At 45.7% G+C, this 20875-nt stretch overlaps 1 protein-coding gene across 1 annotated transcript in view; it reads right to left on the reverse strand.

Moving 5' to 3' along the window:
- Positions 1-1281: 1281 nt before the first annotated feature.
- lpgat1 (lysophosphatidylglycerol acyltransferase 1) overlaps positions 1282-20875 on the reverse strand; it is a 92261-nt gene continuing 72667 nt past the window's right edge. Inside the window, exons 6-8 of the mRNA XM_014143983.3 lie at positions 19216-19342; positions 4926-5032; positions 1282-4178 (exon numbers count right to left, since the gene is read on the reverse strand). Coding sequence (XP_013999458.1) covers positions 4027-4178; positions 4926-5032; positions 19216-19342 — 386 coding nt within the window. The 3' untranslated portion in view covers positions 1282-4026. The remainder of the gene's footprint in view (positions 4179-4925; positions 5033-19215; positions 19343-20875) is intronic.

Genomic DNA, 20875 nt, shown 5'->3' on the forward strand with positions numbered 1-20875 from the left:
AGAAGTCTGCAGTGACAGATACTCTGTGTAGATAGAGCAAGTGTCTGTTCAGAAGGGTGCAAAACGTGACGTTTTCAAATAGAAATGCATTTTGTAGAACAGGCATGATATTCTGTTATGCCGAATAGGACATAAAAATGTAATTAATAAAGCTGACACTCTCTGCAATGTTATATAACATGAATACACACCAGGAAGAAACGTGGTGGCATTCACTCACTTCCTCTAACATGGGCTGTGTTAAGAATGGCAGTGTAGCAAAACGTTTTGGAACGGGAAATGAAAATCTATGAACGAGTTAAGTTAGTGCCTCCCCGGTTTGAGGGGTTTTCTTCCTACTGAGGACGACCCGTTTCACAGCTGAAAGAGGATCTGTAATGTAAACCGTTGGGTCTCTGTGGCCAAATGACAGATGCCACGGTTAAACAAAGAGCAGAGACCAAAAGCAAAGACAGGCTTTAGTTACCTGGAGACCGCCCTGCGGCGATGGCATCACCAGAAAATTAGGAAATAAGCCTGACAATAAACCTGGCAGATGCAATCAGAGCACCATAAATCACTATTTATTGTGCTGGGTTTAGGTGTGGGAGACAGGGGTTTGCTTACCCATACCACTCCAAGACATAGAAAAAAATACAAATACATTGTCAAATAGTTTGATTGACAAATGTTACGCTGCTGTTGTGTTATTTTTGAATTCTTACCTCACCTTGAGACATGGCTGAGCTGCAATTGTTTTTTTTTCTTCTTCAAATTAAGGAGTGAGCCTTTATTAAAAATGCCTCATGCACCACAGTCTAAGTTCAATCAGGTCCCAATAGCTCACAAGTATATCACACATTCTGAGAGTGACATACTGTAATTCAGCCTCTCTACACATTCTCAGTATATTAGTGAGATAATGGCTCCTAACAAAATGTATATATATACATATATATATATATATATATATATATATATATATATATATATATATATTTATTTACATAAAACTCCAACAGAAGTTAGTGTGCCATCTGAAAAGGGGTGCGTCAGACACTTCAAAAACCAACATCAAATACTGAGTATGAGGCAGAGTATGAGGCAGAGAGAGAATGAGGCAGAGAGAGTATGAGGCAGAGAGAGTATGAGGCAGAGAGAGTATGAGGCAGAGAGAATGAGGCAGAGAGTATGAGGCAGAGAGTATGAGGCAGAGAGAGTATGAGGCAGAGAGTATGAGGCAGAGAGAGTATGAGGCAGAGAGAGTATGAGGCAGAGGAAAAATCAGACAAGCTATCAGGATCTTTATGACCATGACTTTTATTCCAGCACAAGTTCTTTGTGTTGTAAAATGGCTGTGTAGCTAGGAAGAAAGGGAGGAGTACAAAATGGAAAATTACAGAGTTTCTAGTATCGTTTGTTAAAATTCTTAACGTTGTCATTGTTCTTCTTTCCTAAAACCATATCTAGGAAACATGATTTTTCCCTGCCTTTCTTTGGACAGTTAAAAATAAAAAAAAGATGAAGCTTCATTTTCTGTCACTTTCTCACATTGAAAAGCAATCTCACGGGACCGGCACAAAGATGACCGCTAAAAATGTATGTCCCAATCTCCAAATGGACTCCTTATCTCCCGAACCAGCCAGCCTTCTGCCTTTACTGTTACTGGACAGTATTATCCACAGTTTAAGAGGTAAGTCATGACTAAAATGCATTCCGTTTGCATTCCTTAGACATCATGATTGCAGCTGTTCATCTAAAGTGTAAATACCTCTTATGTGTGTTTATATATATATATATATATATATATATTTGATAAACCCCCCCCCCCCCATGGTATTATTAAAACAACTTTTGGGAGAGAATTGGTGCATAATTGCTGGGCTGTGTCTGAATTCCCCTCCAATGTGAAGGGTGATTTCTTCCTGGATGGTCTAGTTTCAAATCAAAAACGTAATGCCCTACCAATAGACAGCTTCTTGGTACGCCCCTAAGATCTAAAAGGACTGGATAGAGATCAGTAAATTGGCAATATCTTTAATAGGCTAGGTGGGAGATTTGCCATATACTGCACACATCAATCAAGTCCTTTTAACTTCTCCAAGTGGGAATCATCCAGTGCCCAGGGGGGAGGGGCCTATGTCCCTGTCCCGTTACTTCCACCAATCCAACCACTTCAGAGCTGTGATTATGTCAAGAAAGGTAGAAAGGAAAGGATGCATTTCTGAAGTATTCCAAAAGGGTCATATGTGTATCAATGAGCAGTGTGACAGTGTAGGAGATGAGAACCTGGCCGAGCCCTCTGGATTCATGAAGAGCGAATGAATAACATCCAGGTCAGAGGTCAAACCAAAGGTCAAGGAACAGGGAAGTAACAGAGAAGTGACTGGTCTCAAAAGCCGTTTGATTTTTCTTCATAATTTTTTTCGTTCTTTAAACATTTATGATATTTCAAAATGAAAAACAAAATCAGAAATAGTACGGATGAAGAGAGAGATAACGCCGGTTGCAGTCCCTCACAACATTGAATTTCTTCCTCAGCTTCGTTATGTACAAGAATAAACATACCCATGACAGAAGGACAACAGTTCAAGTCATTTAAAATTGAAATAAAATCTGACCACTAACAGTGATTTTCTGTCGAAACTCCGTTATCGCGGAGCAGCGCGACATCAATTATATATATATATATAAAGTGTGTGTGTGGGAGGGGGAGGTTATGCTGTAAATTTACAGCAATGACACCTATGAGTGTGTAAGCCAAAATCTCTAATTTAGAATGCAGAGCATTAGGGTAGCCACATCTATAAAAATAATATTTTTATTATGTCATTCCCCACCCCATGACTTAAATATTTGTAAAACTACAGTATGGAGTCCAATGAGGGTAAATTCAGCTTTGTCCTCCTTTTTCAGTTTGGCTCGCTGAGACGTTCCTATATGGACAGAGATCCACTCTGCTGTGTGTGTACGAGTGAGGACAGGGAGGTGGAGTGGGTGTTAGGGGAGTTTGTTTTCAGGGTGGATCGGATCAGAGTGCTGTCCCAACGTGCCATCAGTGTTCTGTCATCAGCGTTTGGGCACTGTTCCTCCGCCGCTGTGTTCTCCCCCCCTCCTTGGTTCTGGAACCAGCTACCCCCAACCACATGTTGTGGAAACAGTCCTAACCAGAGCCTGACATCGTCGCCAGCGTCCCTTTAGGCCCAGACGGAGGGCCGCTAGTGTAAACAAGAAGATTCCCCTGCAGTCAGTCAGTTCAGAATACTGTCGAAGACAGACAGAGTGAAGTCTCCAAGACTTCAACGTAGATAGACAGCGAAGACGACCACAACAAATGCAATGGGCGTTGTTAAGGGGAGGGGCAATTTAAAATCAACAAACATTAACAGCTACCATTCAGGAATATTTCCTGGAGTAGAAGAGGGGGGTAGTAGGGATCCTTTTAGTGCAATGAAGGCTAGAGGAGAGGGGTTGGCATGGTAGTCTCTGATGGTACATACAACAGCCCCCCCTCTCTGTAGGGTGGGTCAACCGCAGAATCAGCAGACCTGGAGAGAGGTCCAACTGGGGGTTGGTTCACCCGAGGGTGGGGGTGGGTACAATGGCAGACACGATGCATACTCGCACACTGTAAAACTACACCTAAAGACCAGGAAGAGATTCCACTTGAAAACACCCCCAGGTTAAGTCCTGAACCTCATTCTTGATTTGAGAATGAGGCTCCATTGGAGAGACCAACTAGACTGGGGCGTTTATATCCAAGTAGTAAGTATATGTAAATGATTAATGTTCAGAAGTATGGGCTTCAGTCAATTGTGTGTGTGTATGTCCGTCCGTTTGTCTGTGTGTGTGTGTATTCATGTATCCAGGGGGGGAAATAGCCTCCAACATGGTCATTTTTTTTCAGTCTCTCCCGGTGTTTGCAAAATGTACATTCATCCATCATAGGGAGGAGAGATGGCGCCGGGGCGGGCGAGCCATCGACTGATCCAGAAGCAGTACCATTAGGGTCTGGTCCACTTTTAAACTCCATCCTCTTCAGCACACTCAGAACAAACAGCAGTAGAAGTACTGGAGGACACTGTACCACAGGTAGCCAGAGGCAAAGGCCAGGGATTGAATGAGACAGAGCCGCACGGGGTCAAGGGTCATTGCCCGGGAGACGGCTTCCTTCTGGCCTTTCGGTGGAGGGAAGGCTCCTGTTGGGGGGGGGGGAAACAGAAAGGAATACAGTCAGCGACATTGTGATCACGCCTCAATGTGGACAGTCACTTCTCAGAAATAGAGGGGGAGGCCAGAAAGAAAGGGAGAAAGAGAGGAGGGAGAAAGAGAGGAGGGAGAAAGAGAGGAGGGAGAAAGAGAGGAGGGAGAAAAAGAGGGAGAAAGAGAGGAGGGAGAAAGAGAGGAGGGAGAAAAAGAGGGAGAAAGAGAGGAGGGAGAAAAAGAGGGAGAAAGAGAGGAGGGAGAAAGAGAGGAGGGAGAAAGAGAGGGAGAAAGAGAGGAGGGAGAAAGAGAGGAGGGAGAAAGAGAGGAGGGAGAAAGAGAGGGAGGAAGAAAGATAGGGAGAAAGAGAGGAGGGAGAAAGAGAGGAGGGAGAAAGAGAGGAGGGAGAAAGAGAGGGAGAAAGAAAAAGAGGAGGGAGAAAGAGAGGAGGGAGAAAGAGAGGGAGAAAGAGAGGAGGGAGAAAGAGAGGGAGAAAGAGAGGAGGGAGAAAGAGAGGAGGGAGAAAGAGAGGAGGGAGAAAGAGAGGAGGGAGAAAGAGAGGGAGAAAGAAAAAGAGGAGGGAGAAAGAGAGGAGGGAGAAAGAGAGGGAGAAAGAGAGGAGGGAGAAAGAGAGGGAGAAAGAGAGGAGGGAGAAAGAGAGGAGGGAGAAAGAGAGGAGGGAGAAAGAGAGGAGGGAGAAAGAGAGGGAGAAAGAGAGGAGGGAGAAAGCAGTGAATACCGACCTGTTTCGTAGAAGTGAGCCAGTAGATCCTCCTTCTCCACAAACCTCTGGTACAGCCAATCTGTCAGGGGCTTGGTCTCTACCGGAACCTCCTTTATGGGGTATACCCTGGGAGAGGATTATTACATTTAATGAAATTGATTTAATATGTTCCTATATGTTTGCGTTGGCAATGTATGTGGTTACCCTTTCCATTCTGACAGACAGAACAGTATTATTGAAGTTTTTTCTCAACGAAGGCTGGCTGCATTGATCGGTCTCCTCACTCCCTGAGCTGAGTCTATCCCAGAGAAGAGTCTATCACAGTGTGTGTGTGTGTGTGTGTGTGTGTGTGTGTGTGTGTGTGTGTAGAGAGAGAGATGTGAGAATGAGCTGCAACCCAAGTTTGTTAATGTGTTTATCAGAGTGTGTGTGTAAGCCTCAGCTCTTTCAGGAGACTTCATTAACAGACAGGCTAATCACGGTGACAGGGAATCCATCCCTGTCCTGCCCTGCCCCTGACACTACAGAGATACAGACTAACAGCAGTCCCAGCAAACAGAGAAATGCTGCAAGGCTGCCTCACCTAGCTGGTCCCAGATCTTGTTTGTGTGGTTTTGCAAACTTGGCAAGTCAGCACAAATGTATCTGCGACCAGGCTAAACCTCACCTGCCCATATGAGAGAAACCACAAAGTCGGTCACTTTATCAGGGCTAAAAACTGCTGGCTGTTGTACAGTGCCGTTTTTTTTGCATTAGTCAGCTCTGTTGTCACAGGGCCTGTGCAGAAATGGCCTGTATCACACCAAGGCACTTCTGAGAGGATTGGATAGGTAGAAACAATATGGTAGTAGCTCAACCCAGCTCTCTGATAGGCTTGTTGTAATTCTGCCATATTGCTTAAACCAATCCAATCCTTTTAGATCTAAGACTACAGTCTTTCTAAACAAGAGATGGCAGAAAGTAAACTAACTGCCATCCAGGCTTCCCTGGACATCATGCTTTCAGATAAAAAAAGTCAGATTCTCCCATGACACGAATCCTTGAATATTCAGCTACACATCCCATCTACCACAATAGTACAGCGGCAGGTAGCCTAGCGGTTAGAGCATTGGGTCAGTAACTGAAAGGTCACTGGTTCGAATACCTGAGACGACAAGGTGAAAAATCTGTCGATGTGTCCTTGAGCAAGGCACTTAACCCTAACTTTCTCCAGTGGCGCTGTACTGCTATGGCTGAACCTGTTAAACAACACATTTCACTACACCTAACTGGTGTACGTGTATTTTTTGTAACATGGACTGAACGGAATAAGATTATGACATTGTGAATCAGTAACAGGGAGGCTTGAAAGGGTCAATGTAGCTCTGGTCTAGGTCATTAGTGGACCACCCCGTCTCACAGCCAAAACCAGGGTCCTGTTAAGTTGGGAAAAAACATTTTGAAATAGATTGAAACAGGGGAGGTACTACCTGATCTCATCCAATAAAAACACAGATTTCTGTTTTTCATTGCAAAATGTTTGCGACAGCGTGCCCTACTGAACACGCTCCAGCTACCCAGCACTAAAGCGTTGACTAGAAAACACACTGAAAATGAAACATGGTTTCTTAAAATATTTCCTCTGCTTTTCAATTGATCCACATTTAGTCAACGGTGGATAACGAATCAGAAACCGTCTCATCCTAACTAGAGTGTGCAACCCAAATGACACAGAGCTGACCAAATGTAGTGCACTATATAGACCAGGGCTGTCAAACTCATTCCCTGGAGGGCCTGATGTCCGCACGTTTGACTTTTTTCCTTTCAATTAAGGCCTAGACAACCAGGTATAAGGAGTTCCTCACTAATTAGTGGCCTTAATTCATCAATCAAGTACAAGGGAGGAGCAAAAACCTGCAGACACTCTGCCCTCCGTGGAATGAGTTTGACACCTGTGATATAGGTAATAGGGCGTTTGGGATGCAGCCATTCATGAGAACCAAGCCCATCTAGCCATGGTTCCACACACACATAGCTGTTTTAGCGTAGCGTGCCTACTGCCTACCTATGACTGAGGCCCTCTCTGGTCCCAGTGGAAGAAGATTACTGGGTTATCCTAGAGCCTAGCGAGAGGAAAGGGAAGCTAGCAGGCTTACGCCACTTAATTGGTTGTTTGGGCGTCAGTAAATAGTGGCCACTGCCCTGAGCTTTCCTCTGGCTAAAAGATCCATCCAGGTTAATCAGGGGCCAGGGGGCCAGAGTGGAGGAAGATCCAGGTTAATCAGGGCCCAGGGGGCCAGAGTGGAGGAGGATCCAGGTTAATCAGGGCCCAGGGGGCCAGAGTGGAGGAAGATCCAGGTTAATCAGGTGCCAGGGGGGCAGAGTGGACGAGGATCCAGGTTAATCAGGTGCCAGGGGGGCAGAGTGGACGAGGATCCAGGTTAATCAGGTGCCAGGGGGGCAGAGTGGACGAGGATCCAGGTTAATCAGGTGCCAGGGGGGCAGAGTGGACGAGGATCCAGGTTAATCAGGTGCCAGGGGGGCAGAGTGGACGAGGATCCAGGTTAATCAGGTGCCAGGGGGGCAGAGTGGACGAGGATCCAGGTTAATCAGGGGCCAGAGTGGAGGAGGATCCAGGTTAATCAGGGGCCAGGGGGCCAGAGTGGAGGAGGATCCAGGTTAATCAGGAGGCAGAATGGAGAAGGATCCAGGTTAATCAGGGGCCAGAGTGGAGGAGGATCCAGGTTAATCAAATGGTAGACTGGCATGAGATCACCCTTCTCTTATCCGTTATCTGCAGGGAAGTAGTCTGTGCGTGGGCAATAAAACAACTATGCTCAACAACAATATAAATGCATCATGCAACAATGTCACAAGTTTACTGAGTTAAAGTTCAAATCAGTCAATTTAAAACAATTCATTAGGCCCTAATATAGGGATTTCACATGACTGGGGAGCCAGGTCCAGCCAATCAGAATGTTTTCCCCCACAAAAGGTTTTATTACAAACAGAAATACTCCTCAGTTTCATCAGTTGTCCGGGTGGCTGTTCTCAGAAGCCGGATGTGGAGGTCCTGGGCTGGTGTGGTTACACGTGGTCTGTGGTTGTGAGGCCGGTTGGATGTACTGCCAAATTCTCATGGTAGAGAAATTAAACATTAAATTCTCTGGCAACAGCTCTGGTGGACATTCCTGCAGTCAGCATGCCAATTACACGCTCCCTCAAAACTAGAGACATCTGTGGCATTGTGTTGTGTGACAAAACTGCACATTTTGGAGTGGCCTTTTATTGTCCCCAGCAAAGGTGCACCCGTGTAAGGATTTTTATTTTATTTTTTAAATGTAACCTTTATTTAACTAGGCAAGTCAGTTAAGAACAAATTCTTATTTACAATGACGGTCTACCACGGCCAAACCCGGACAACGCTGGGCCAAATGATCACGCTGTTTAATCCGCTTCTTGATATGCCACACCTGTCAGGTGGATGGATTATCTTGGAAAAGGAGAAATGCTCACTAACAGGGATGTAAACATATGTGTGCAACGTTCTTTTGAGAAATCAGCTTTTTGTGCGTATGGAACAGTTCTGGGATCTTCTATTTCAGCTGATGAAACATGGGACCAGCACTTTACATGTTGCGTTTATATTTTTGTTCAGAATAGTTCCAGACAGCCTGACCCGAGAGGGAAACAACACTATTAGATCCCATGCCAACACGTATGGCATATGCACTGCAGCCTGTGATTGTAGCTGCTAGACCAGCCACAGGACAGAAGGATTCAGTTAGCTCTCCAACAACACCTTTAACCATAGAGGCTGTATAGACTTCATACAGAATCAACCGGGTTAGCCTGCAGGCATACTTCACCTTGCACATAAACATCTGACTGCTAACTGTGGAGCGATACATTGGTTACATGCACACAATATGATTATTGTGGATAGTCCAATTAATATAATAGTTTGTTTGAAACATTGACATGCTTTGCAAGGACAACTTTTTCCTCTAATAATCCTGGACACATCTGAAATCAGGCTACCTGATGGGACTTTGATAAATGCAGAAAATACAACATTCTATTACAGTGACCATATTATTTTTTCGGACATATAAAGTTCGTATGCGCAGAAAAATCATGAGATGCATACTTTGAGTTTTTCTGAACTTGTAAGATGGAGGCTTGCGCCACCGGTGCTGGAAGATCTGCAGATCAAATACACTGCTGGAAAGCCCATTAAGCTATTTACATGTCCTAATAATTAAAAAGATTGCTCAGAAAACCAGGCTTTTTAAGTAAGCAATTGAGTAATTGCTTACTTTGATTTGGACCTTATTCCGATTAAGACAAGCAGAGTAAGGCGTTTACATGAGTAATGTAATACTCTGCGTACTGCCATAATCCGTTTAATATCTAATCATTAGTGTGCATGCAAACATACGAATTGTTTCCAATAGGGGTTTGGTGTCTGATGCGCCTGGGTCATGTCCATTAAGGCCTAACGTAGCAAAACATTGTACAATGGAAAACAAACGTTTCTTATTGGACAAGTAAAGGTAGTACCTTCTGTTTTCTTGTTTGTGCCTAATGAACACAGTCCTGATAGAAACCATACACTAGAATTACTCAGGAGTGTTCAGCCAGCTTCACCTGTGACTGTTTACTACTGCGTCACCATGGCGATGCTAGTCCTCCAAGGAAACCAGTCCCTAAAATGTCACTTTTCATATTCATATTCCCAATAGACTAATAATCCCCACAGCCCTCATTATACACATCACCTGATTATACAGACAGGTGGAGAGAGAGAAGAAAGGTGGAGAGATGAATAGAGATGTAAAGGAGGGCTGGAGAGAGGAATAGAGATGTAAAGGAGAGCTGGAGAGAGGAATAGAGATGTAAAGGATTTTTCAATACAAAAAGGCACTTTAAAAAAGTGCAGAGAACAGGAACGATTCAACTTCCCCACCAAAATTGATATGGCTGCAAACTTCCTTTCAAGTGTGTGTGTGTGTGTGTGTGTGTAAGCACATGTAAGGTCAAGAGGTGCCTAGCTAGCTGGTGACCAGGCAAGCATGGAGGTTATGAATTAAGCCCCCCCCCAACACGCACGCACGCACGCACGCACGCACGCACGCACGCACGCACGCACGCACGCACGCACGCACGCACGCACGCACGCACGCACGCACGCACACACACACACACACACACACACACACACACACACACACACACACACACACACACACACACACACACACACACACACACACACACACACACACACACACACAGAGCAGCAGCTGGAAACACACAGAGCAGCAGTTGGAAACACACAGAGCAGCAGTTGGAAACACACAGAGCAGCAGTTGGAAACACACAGAGCAGCAGCTGGAAACACACAGAGCAGCAGCTGGAAACACACAGAGCAGCAGCTGGAAACACACAGAGCAGCAGCTGGAAACACACAGAGCAGCAGTTGGAAACACACAGAGCAGCAGTTGGAAACACACAGAGCAGCAGTTGGAAACACACAGAGCAGCAGTTGGAAACACACAGAGCAGCAGCTGGAAACACACAGAGCAGCAGTTGGAAACACACAGAGCAGCAGTTGGAAACACACAGAGCAGCAGCTGGAAACACACAGAGCAGCAGTTGGAAACACACAGAGCAGCAGTTGGAAACACACAGAGCAGCAGTTGGAAACACACAGAGCAGCAGTTGGAAACACACAGAGCAGCAGTTGGAAACACACAGAGCAGCAGTTGGAAACACACAGAGCAGCAGTTGGAAACACACAGAGCAGCAGTTGGAAAGGAAAGCTCAAAAAAAGCAGAAGGAAAATCCTTAGAGGAAGAAATCAACCTGTTTAACACCTCCACACACATACCTAGCTCATCTGCCATTCAGAAGAGGGTTCATAATGTCACAATCTGGGAGATTGAGATTACAGAGAGAGACACAGACACAGACAGACAGAGACACAGAGAGAGAGAGTGTTTCTATCACACACACACACACACACACACACACACACACACACACACACACACACACACACACACACACACACACACACACACACACACACACACACACACACACACACACACACACAATCAGATTACCTAAGTAAATACAGCAGCCTATAGGTGTGTACAAGTCCAACGAATACATAGGAACTCCCCTATTGCACAAACAAAGCCAGAAGACCCACCCCTATCTTTTAGTAGGCAGTTAGCAGCGACATACATTTAAAGATACACCAACATTCTCAGATTAATCTGTGTGAAAATAATGTCTAACCTTTTCAACACACCTACACCCACCTACCCACCCACCCACCTACCCACCCACCCACCCACCCACCCACAGCCTCAGTCTCCTCTGAATCGGAAAGTTCACCCTCATCAATCAAATCAATCAAATGTATTCATTAAGCCCTTCTTACATCAGCTGATGTCACAAAGTGCTGTACAGAAACCCAGCCTAAAACCGCAAACAGCAAGCAATGCAGGTGTAGAAGCACAGTGGCTAGAAAAAACTCCCTCGAAAGGCCAGAACCTAGGAAGAAACCTAGAGAGGAACCAGGCTATGAGGGGTGGCCAGTCCTCTTCTGGCAGTGTCGGGTGGAGATTATAACTGAACATGGCCAAGATGTTCAAATGTTCATAGATGACCAGCAGGGTAATAATCCTCATCTTGACACCAGTGCACCACAAGGCCTCCCTCTGCTAAACTCAGCAGCATTCCCAGCAGCCAGTGTGTGTGTGCACAAGTGCCTCTTACAACAACCTGGGTTCCCGGAGCGGAGCTCCAGAGCGGCTTATCCTGCTGGGGAGGCTGACTGTAGTCACCGCCCAGCGGAAAGTCCCCTAGGTGGGTTAGGAAAGAGCATCTTGTCTCCTGCCTCTCTCATTACTGGGCCTAATGAGTCTTTAGCCTTAATCTGAGCCTGGCCCAGCAGTAGCAGAGAAAGGGGCCTCTGGGAGCCAGAGTGGGGGCTGGAGTGGCCATGGTTCACACAGATCACCCGGATGTTAGCATCATAGCCCTCAGAGACCAGAGGGAGGTCTGTACCGGACTGGCTGGAGCACTGGGTCATGTTAATTCAGACCAAACTGACTGTTTTTGAACAAACACAACCTTGGATGCAGTGGACGGTGGAGTGGGCAGGAGAGCGAGAGAGAATGCCTCTAGAATGACATGGCTGTAAAAAAAGTAAACCCTTGATATAAATCATAGAGATCATTGTGATGCCGTTGGAAAAGAAGACTAATCAAAGAGAAAGTCATACAAAATGTATATGGTAAGCCATCCACCTTAATTAAGAGAGGCCATCGGTGTGAGGAGGCTGGGGTCACCTACACAGCTGAGCCTAGATCGGACAGAACTGAAGCGAAGTAAATGCCAAGTGTGCACTCCTGCCTTATTAATGTGTGCGTGTATGCACGCTCATACACAAACACACTCTCACACACAAACACATTTGTTTCTACTCTAATCAGTGCAGTAATATCAAGGGAAAAACAGCTAAGGGAAGCTGAGGGGATCAACGCTGTCAGAGGAATGGACTGAACTTGGCTGGGAGTGAGTGAGTGTGTGTGAGCGAAAGAGTGAGTGAGTGTGTGAGATCTCCTTTAATGAATAGCTGTAGAGCGGCAATAGAGTGACAGAAACAGCTTTTTTAACAGCCTTGGCTTTAGGCCTCACCCTACCTGAATGCCTTAACCAGGGAGTGATCTCTCCCTATGCAGTCCTAGTGTCATATCTTAAAGTCTCCTGTTCAGCGCTATCCCTTTAATTCCAGGTTGACACGAGGCTAGCGCCACTTTAATGGGTTGTGGTTCCCAAATGGCCCCCTATTCCCGATATAGTGCACTACTTTCGACCAGAGCCCTGCGGATGGGGGTGGGGGAATTCCTAACAGTGCCACACCAACTGTAGGCTTCCGACTGAGGCCATTTCTCTACCTTTTAAGTAGCTGCTTTATGTTGCGTACAGCACAATCAGTGTAATGGCTGTAAAGTAGGTTCAAAGTCCTCTCTGTCTGCACACGTATTGCAACCGGGGCGGCCCCTCCGTATAGCAGCCGGGGCGGCTCCTTCCCTATTGCAGCTGGGGCGGCTCCTTCCCTATTGCAGCTGGGGCGGCTCCTTCCCTATTGCAGCTGGGGCGGCTCCTTCCCTATTGCAACCGGGGCGGCTCCTTCCCTATTGCAGCCGGGGCGGCTCCTTCCCTATTGCAGCTGGGGCGGCTCCTTCCCTATTGCAGCTGGGGCGGCTCCTTCCCTATTGCAGCTGGGGCGGCTCCTTCCCTATTGCAGCTGAGGCGGCTCCTTCCCTATTGCAGCTGGGGCGGCTCCTTCCCTATTGCAGCTGGGGCGGCTCCTTCCGTATTGCAGCTGGGGCGGCTCCTCCGTATTGCAGCTGGGGCGGCTCCTCCGTATTGCAGCTGGGGCGGCTCCTCCATATTGCAGCTGGGGCGGCTCCTCCGTATTGCAGCTGGGGCGGCTCCTCCGTATTGCAGCTGGGGCGGCTCCTCCGTATTGCAGCTGGGGCGGCCCCTCCAGGTTACTATGAAGTCACAACGTCTCAATGTCCCTACTTTGCTATTTAGCAGTAATCCATTAGCGGCCCTCCAGGCACCTTGTCACCTAATTTATCAGGTGATTTACTGGACAACAGCACATTTAAGTAGGTGGTGCAGGTATCCTCATGAATGGCATAAATGGGGCGGGGGGTGGTCAATTGTTCCAGCAAGCATGCAGGGGAAGTGGTTTTCAATATTTTCCTCAAAATGTATGTTTTCACTATTTTGGGAAAGTAACAAAAATAGCTGTTTTTTAAAGGCCTTTAGAGTCTTGTGGAGTCGTCTTTAATCAGAAGGGCTAGAGAATGATAGGAATAGAAACTAGGAGTGTGAACATTGTTTAACATACGTTAAAACGAAATTGGGATATTCGCAAATCAAAACAAAATCCACATCACAGTGCAGTTAACACAAAACTAACAGGTCATAATCATCCTCATCCCTAAAGCAACAATTGGATTTGATTGGACAATGCTGTAACGTAAAGCACAAGACAAGTCACGGGAGACAACGCTCGCGAATGAATAGGACCACCATGTGAAATAGGACCATACTCTGCATTGTGCACATTTTAATGGTAGTTTAAAACATTAATCTATTTTTGGCACATCCCTAATAGAAACTGCTGAGGGGAAGGACATACAAATCTTACTGTACACAGCAGAGGCAGAGAGTGTGTATGGGGGAAAGCTACAGCAACCAGCCTCTGTCTAATTAATCAAATAAATGTTATTTGTCCCATACTTCATAAACAACAGGTGTGGACTAACAGTGAAACGCGTACTTACAAGGTCCTTCCCAACAATGCAGAGAGAAAGACAAGAGAAATAATAGAAAAGTAAAACTCGTAATAATAAAAGTAGTAATAGATACATAATGAGCAACAATAACTTGGCTATAAACAAGGGATACCAGTACTGAGTCGATGTGCAGGGGTACAAGGTATTTGAGGTAGATACGTACTGTCACGCCCTGACCTGAGAGAGTCGTTTTTCTCTGTTTGGTTAGGTCAGGGTGTGACATGGGGTGGGCATTCTATGTGTTGTATGTCTATGTCGTTTTATCTTTATTGGCCGAGTATGGTTTCCAATCAGAGGCAGCTGTCATTCGTTGTCTCTGATTGGGAATTATACTTAGGCAGCCCTTTTTCCCACAGTCAGTTGTGGGATCTTGTCTTTGTGTTGCATGTGTTTGCACGCATAGCTTTTCGTTCGTTGTATTGTTTATTGTTTTTGCTGGTTCACATTTAAAATAAAGTATGATGAACCCAACTCACGCTGCGCCTTGGTCTACCTTTAACGACGGACGTTACACGTACATATAAAACTTTGAATAAAGCGACACAGTAAACAGTAGCATATGTGATGAGTCAAAAAAGTTACTGAAAAAAGGGTCAAAGCAGATAGTTAAATAAACTCAGCAAAAAAAAGAAACGTCCTCTCACTGTCAACTGTGTTTATTTTCAGCAAAGTTAACATGTGTATATATTTGTATGAACATAACAAGATTCAACAACTGAGACAAACTGAACAAGTTCCACAGACATGTAACTAACAGAAATTGAATAATGTGTCCCTGAACAAAGGGGGGGTGGGTTAAAATCAAAAGTAACAGTCAGTATCTGGTTTGGCCACCAGCTGCATTAAGTACTGCAGTGCATCTCCTCCTCATGGACTGCACCAGATTTACCAGTTCTTGCTGTGAGATGTTACTCCACTCTTCCACCAAGGCACCTGCAAGTTCCCGTTCTGGGGGGAATTGCCCTAGCCCTCTGATCCAACAGGTCCCAGATGTGCTCAATGGGATTGAGATCCGGGCTCTTCGCTGGCTATGGCAGAACACTGACATTCCTGTCTTGCAGGAAATCACGAACAGAACGAGCATTATGGCTGGTGGCATTGTCATGCTGGAGGGTCATGTCAGGATGAGCCTGAAGGAAGGGTACCACATGAGGGAGGATGTCGTCTTCCCTGTAAAGCACAGCGTTGAGATTGACTGCAATTACAACAAGCTCAGTCCGATGATGCTGTGACACACCGCCCCAGACCATGACGGACCCTCCACCTCCAAATCGATCCCGCTCCAGAGTACAGTACAAGTACTGTCTTAGGCGTTTCACAGTACGGACATTGTAGTAGGATTGGATCTTAGTCCTGTATTAGTCCTGTATTGACGCATTGCCTGTTTGATGGTTTGTTGGAGAGCGTAGCGGGATTTCTTATAAGCGTCCGGGTTAGAGTCCCGCTCCTTGAAAGTGGCAGCTTTAGCCTTTAGCTCAGTGCAGATGTTGCCTGTAATCCATAGCTTTTGGTTGGGATATGTATGCACTAGAGGTCGACCGATTATGATTTTCAACGCTGATACCGATACCGATTATTGGAGGGCCCAAAAAAGCCGATACCGATTAATCTGCCGATTTTTATATATTTGTAATAATGACGAATCCAACAATACTGAATGAACACTTTTATTTTAACTTAATATAATACATGAATAAAATTGATTTAGTCTCAAATAAATAATGAAACATGTTCAATTTGGTTTAAATAATGCAAAAACAAAGTGTTGGAGAAAAAAGTAAAAGTGCAATATGTGCCATGTAAAAAAGCTAACGTTTAAGTTCCTTGCTCAGAACATGAGAACATATGAAAGCTGGTGGTTCCTTTTAACATGAGTCTTCAATATTCCCAGGTAAGAAGTTTTAGGTTGTAGTTATTATAGAAATTATAGGACTATTTCTCTCTATACCATTTGTATTTCATATACCTTTGACTATTGGATGTTCTTATAGGCACTATAGTATTGCCAGCCTAATCTCGGGAGTTAATAGGCTTGAAGTCATAAACAGCGCAATGCTTGAAGCACAGCGAAGAGCTGCTGGCGAATGCAGCAAATGGATGTTTGAATGAATGCTTACGAGCCTGCTGCTGCCTACCATCGCTCAGTCAGACTGCTCTATCAAATATCAAATCATAGACTTAATTATAATATAATAACACACAGAAATATGAGCCTTAGGTCATTAATATAGTCAAATCCGGAAACGATCATTTCAAAAACAAAACGTTTATTCTTTCAGTGAAATACAGAACAGTTTCGTATTTTATCTAACGGGTGGCATCCCTAAGTCTAAATACTGCTGTTACATTGCACAACCTTCAATGTTATGTCATAATTATGTACAATTCTGGCAAATTACGGTTTTTGTTAGGAAGAAATGGTCTTCACACAGTTTACAACGAGCCAGGCAGCCCAAACTGCTGCATATACCCTGACTCTACTTGCACAGAACGCAAGAGAAGTGACACAATTTCCCTAGTTAAAAGAAATTCATGTTAGCAGGCAATATTAACTAAATATGCAGGTTTAAAATATATATACTTGTCTACTGATTTTAAGAAAGGCATTGATGTTTATGGTTAGGTACACATTGGTGCAACGACAGTGCTTTTTTTCGCGAATGCGGTTAAATCATCACCCGTTTGGCGAAGTAGGCTGTGATTTGATGATAAATTAACAGGCACCGCATCGATTATATTCAACGCAGTACAAGCTAGAAAACTAGTAATATCATCAACCATGTGTAGTTAACTAGTGATTTTGTTAAGATTGATTGTTTTTTTATAAGATAAGTTTAATGCTAGCTAGCAACTTACCTTTGCTCCTTGCTGCACTCACATAACAGGTAGTCAGCCTGCCACGCAGTCTCCTCGTGGAGTGCAATATAATCGGCCATAATCGGTGTCCAAAAATGCAGATTACCGATTGTTATGAAAACTTGAAATTGTCCCAAATTAATCGGCCATTCCGATTAATCGGTCGGCCCCTAGTATGTACGGTCACTGTGGGGATGATGTTGTCGATGCACTTATTAATGAAGCTGGTGACTGATGTGGTAAACTTCTCAATGCCATCAGATGAGCGCCGAAACATATTCCAGCCTGTGCTAGCGAAATAGTCCTGTAGCTTAGCATTGGCTTGATCGGACCACTGTTTAAGTTTTTGCTTGTAAGCTAGAATCAGGAGCATAGTTATGGTCAGATTTGCCAAATGGAGGGCGAGGGAAAGCATTGCATGAGTCTTTGTGTGGAGTAAAGGTAATCTAGAGTATTTTTGCCTCGGGTTGCACAGGTGACATGCTGGTGGAAATGAGGTGAAACGGGTTTCAGTTTTCCTGCATTAAAATCACCTGCCACTAAGAGCGCCACCAGTGGATGAGCATTTTCTTGTTTGCTTATGGCCCTATACAGCTTGTTGAGTGCGGTCTTAGTGCCAGCATCAGTTTGTGGTAGTAAATAGACAGCTACAGAAATTATAGATGAAAACTCTCTTGGTATTCTAGGTATTCTAATTCAGGCGAGCAGAACCTCGAGACTTCCTTTATATTAGAGATTGTGCACCAGCTGTTGTTAACAAAGACACACACCACCCCCTTTGAGCTTACCTGACGCTGCAGTTCTGTCCTGCCGATGCATAGAGAAACCAGCTAAAGTATTATCCATGTTGCTGTTCAGCCAAGTTTGCGAGAAACATAGGATATTACAGTTTTTCAGGTCTCGTTGATAGGATAGTCTTGAACGGAGCTCGTCCAGTTTGTTCTCAAGTGATTGTAGATTCGCTAATTAAACAGAGGGTGGAGGTGGATTATTTACTCTCCGCCGTACTTTCATCAGGGCACCAGCACGTCGGCCTCTATATCGCCGTCTCTTTATCTTCCTAGTGTAGGGGGATTAGGGCCTGGTCAGGGGTGAGCAGTATGACCTGTGCCGCCGATTTATTTAAGTAGAAATATTCATCCAAATCAAGGTTAGTGATTGCTGTTCTGAATGTGTTTACGGTCGTCGGAAACGATGGAGGAAACATTATGTACAAAAGAACAGAAGATCAGCGCACAAAACCCCAAAATAGCAGAGTTGGTCAGGAGCCTGGAAAACAACCGCTATACTTCCCATCGCCATCCTTCCTCAGAATGAATCCATAATTACAAGATCTGAACAACAAGAGCCTTAACATATTCTTATTACATTTTCTATGATGAAGAGGGCCAGACCAAGATATGGATCACAACCTGGCCGAGCCCTAAAGCCAAACAACCTGGGCGAGCCCTAAAGCCAAACAACCTGGCCGAGCCCTAAAGCCAAACAACCTGGGCGAGCCCTAAAGCCAAACAACCTGGCCGAGCCCTAAAGCCAAACAACCTGGCCGAGCCCTAAAGCCAACAACCTGGGCGAGCCCTAAAGCCAAACAACCTGGCCGAGCCCTAAAGCCAAACAACCTGGGCGAGCCCTAAAGCTAACAACCTGGCCGAGCCCTAAAGCCAAACAACCTGGGCGAGCCCTAAAGCCAACAACCTGGGCGAGCCCTAAAGCCAAACAACCTGGCCGAGCCCTAAAGCCAAACAACCTGGCCGAGCCCTAAAGCCAAACAACCTGGGCGAGCCCTAAAGCTAACAACCTGGGTGAGCCCTAAAGCTAACAACCTGGGTGAGCCCTAAAGCTAACAACCTGGCCGAGCCCTAAAGCCAAACAACCTGGGCGAGCCCTAAAGCCAACAACCTGGGTGAGCCCTAAAGCCAACACAACACAGCCCAGCCTTGGATAGAGAGTGAGAGAGGTACAGAGATAAAGAGGTACAGAGATAAGAGCGAGGTAGAGATAAAGAGAGAGGTACAGAGATAAAGAGAGAGGTACAGAGATAAAGAGAGAGGTGTCAGTATAGTTGGGGTCAGTCATTACCTGTAGTGTACATGTGTGACCGTGGGGGGTCTGTAGCCAAAGATCCACGTCTGGATGTCCATGGGCCTGGCTTTGGGGTACGCTATGGTCACGTCCACCACCCACTGTAGGCCTTTGGGTTTACTACCTGCACAGACGGAGATAGAGAGAGTTAGGACATGAATGAGCATCACAGGCAGACAGTGAGGATGATATGGACAGGGGAGAGAGGAGGGAGATGGGGAGACGGGCAGAGGGGAAGAGAGAGAAAGAGGGATGACAGATGGGAGGGAGAGAGAGTAAGTGACTCTACGGGGTGTGTCTGTGTGTATGTCTGTCTGTCAGAGTGGGCTGTGCGTCCTCAGGCTGTGACAGAGAGGACGAGTGAAGCTAAGGGGGGTTGAAACCATCAGGAGAGGAACGTCTGGCCCAGACACAGGCTGTGTATGAAAACCTTACTAGCCGTCACATCCTTGCTTCCTCCGTCCTTGTATCCTTAGTTCCTCTTCAAAGCTCATTGGAGGGAAGGATCCATAGTCCCTCCCTCAGATCTACTCCTCCAATGAGCTTAGAGAAATTGAGGAAACGAGGAGGCAAGGATTTGAGGATTAAGTAAGCTTTTCAGACACAGAGCCATGGCATCACAGGGCAGACAGAGCTAGCAGGCGAGGTAGGCAGTGACATGGTCCAGGTGATTATCTGAGGATAAACCTCATCACTCAAGCCGAGCCTCTGATCTGTGACATAAGGCTGCAATGGCCTACAAATACAGATGTAGCCTGTTTGGCCTGTGTGTGTGACTGTCGGAGACCATGTGTGTGTGTGACTGTCGGAGACCGTGTGTGTGTGTGTGACTGTCAGAGACCGTGTGTGTGTGTGTGTGTGTGATTGTCGGAGACTGTGTGTGTGTGAGACTGTCGGAGACTGTGTGTGTGTGTGTGTGACTGTCAGAGACCGTATGTGTGTGTGACTGTCGAAGACCGTGTGTGTGTGTTGGAGACTGTGTGTGTGTGTGTTGGAGACTGTGTGTGTGTGTGTTTGTGTGTGTGTGTGTTGGAGACGGTGTGTGTGTGTTGGAGACGGTGTGTGTGTGTTGGAGACTGTGTGTGTGTGTGTGTGTGTGTTGGAGACTGTGTGTGTGAGTGTGTTGGAGACTGTGTGTGTGAGTGTGTGTGTGTTGGAGATTGTGTGTGTGTGTGTGTTGGAGATTGTGTGTGTGTGTGTGTTGGAGATTGTGTGTGTGTGTGTGTGTGTTTGGGACTGTGTGTGTGTGTTGGAGACTGCGTGTGTGTGTGTGTGTGTGTGTGTGTGTGTGTGTGTGTGTGTGTGTGTGTGTGTGTGTGTGTGTGTGTGTTGGAGACTGTGTGTGACTGTGTGTTGGAGACTGTGTGTGTGTGTGTGTTGGAGAGTCTCAATGTCAGTGAAGAGGCGACTCCGGGATGCTGGCCTTCTAGGAGGAGTTGCAAAGAAAAAGCCATATCTCAGACTGGCCAATAAAAATAGAAGATTAAGATGGGAAAAAGAACACAGACACTGGACAGAGGAACTCTGCCTAGAAGGCCAGCATCACGGAGTCGCCTCTTCACTGTTGACGTTGAGACTAGTGTTTTGCGAGTACTATTTAATGAAGCTGCCAGTTGAGGACTTGAGGCATCTGTTTCTCAAACTAGACACTAATGTA

This window comes from Salmo salar, chromosome 15 (assembly GCF_965601325.2).
Source record: "Salmo salar chromosome 15, fSalSal1, whole genome shotgun sequence".
In the NCBI taxonomy this organism is placed as follows: Eukaryota; Metazoa; Chordata; class Actinopteri; order Salmoniformes; family Salmonidae; genus Salmo; species Salmo salar.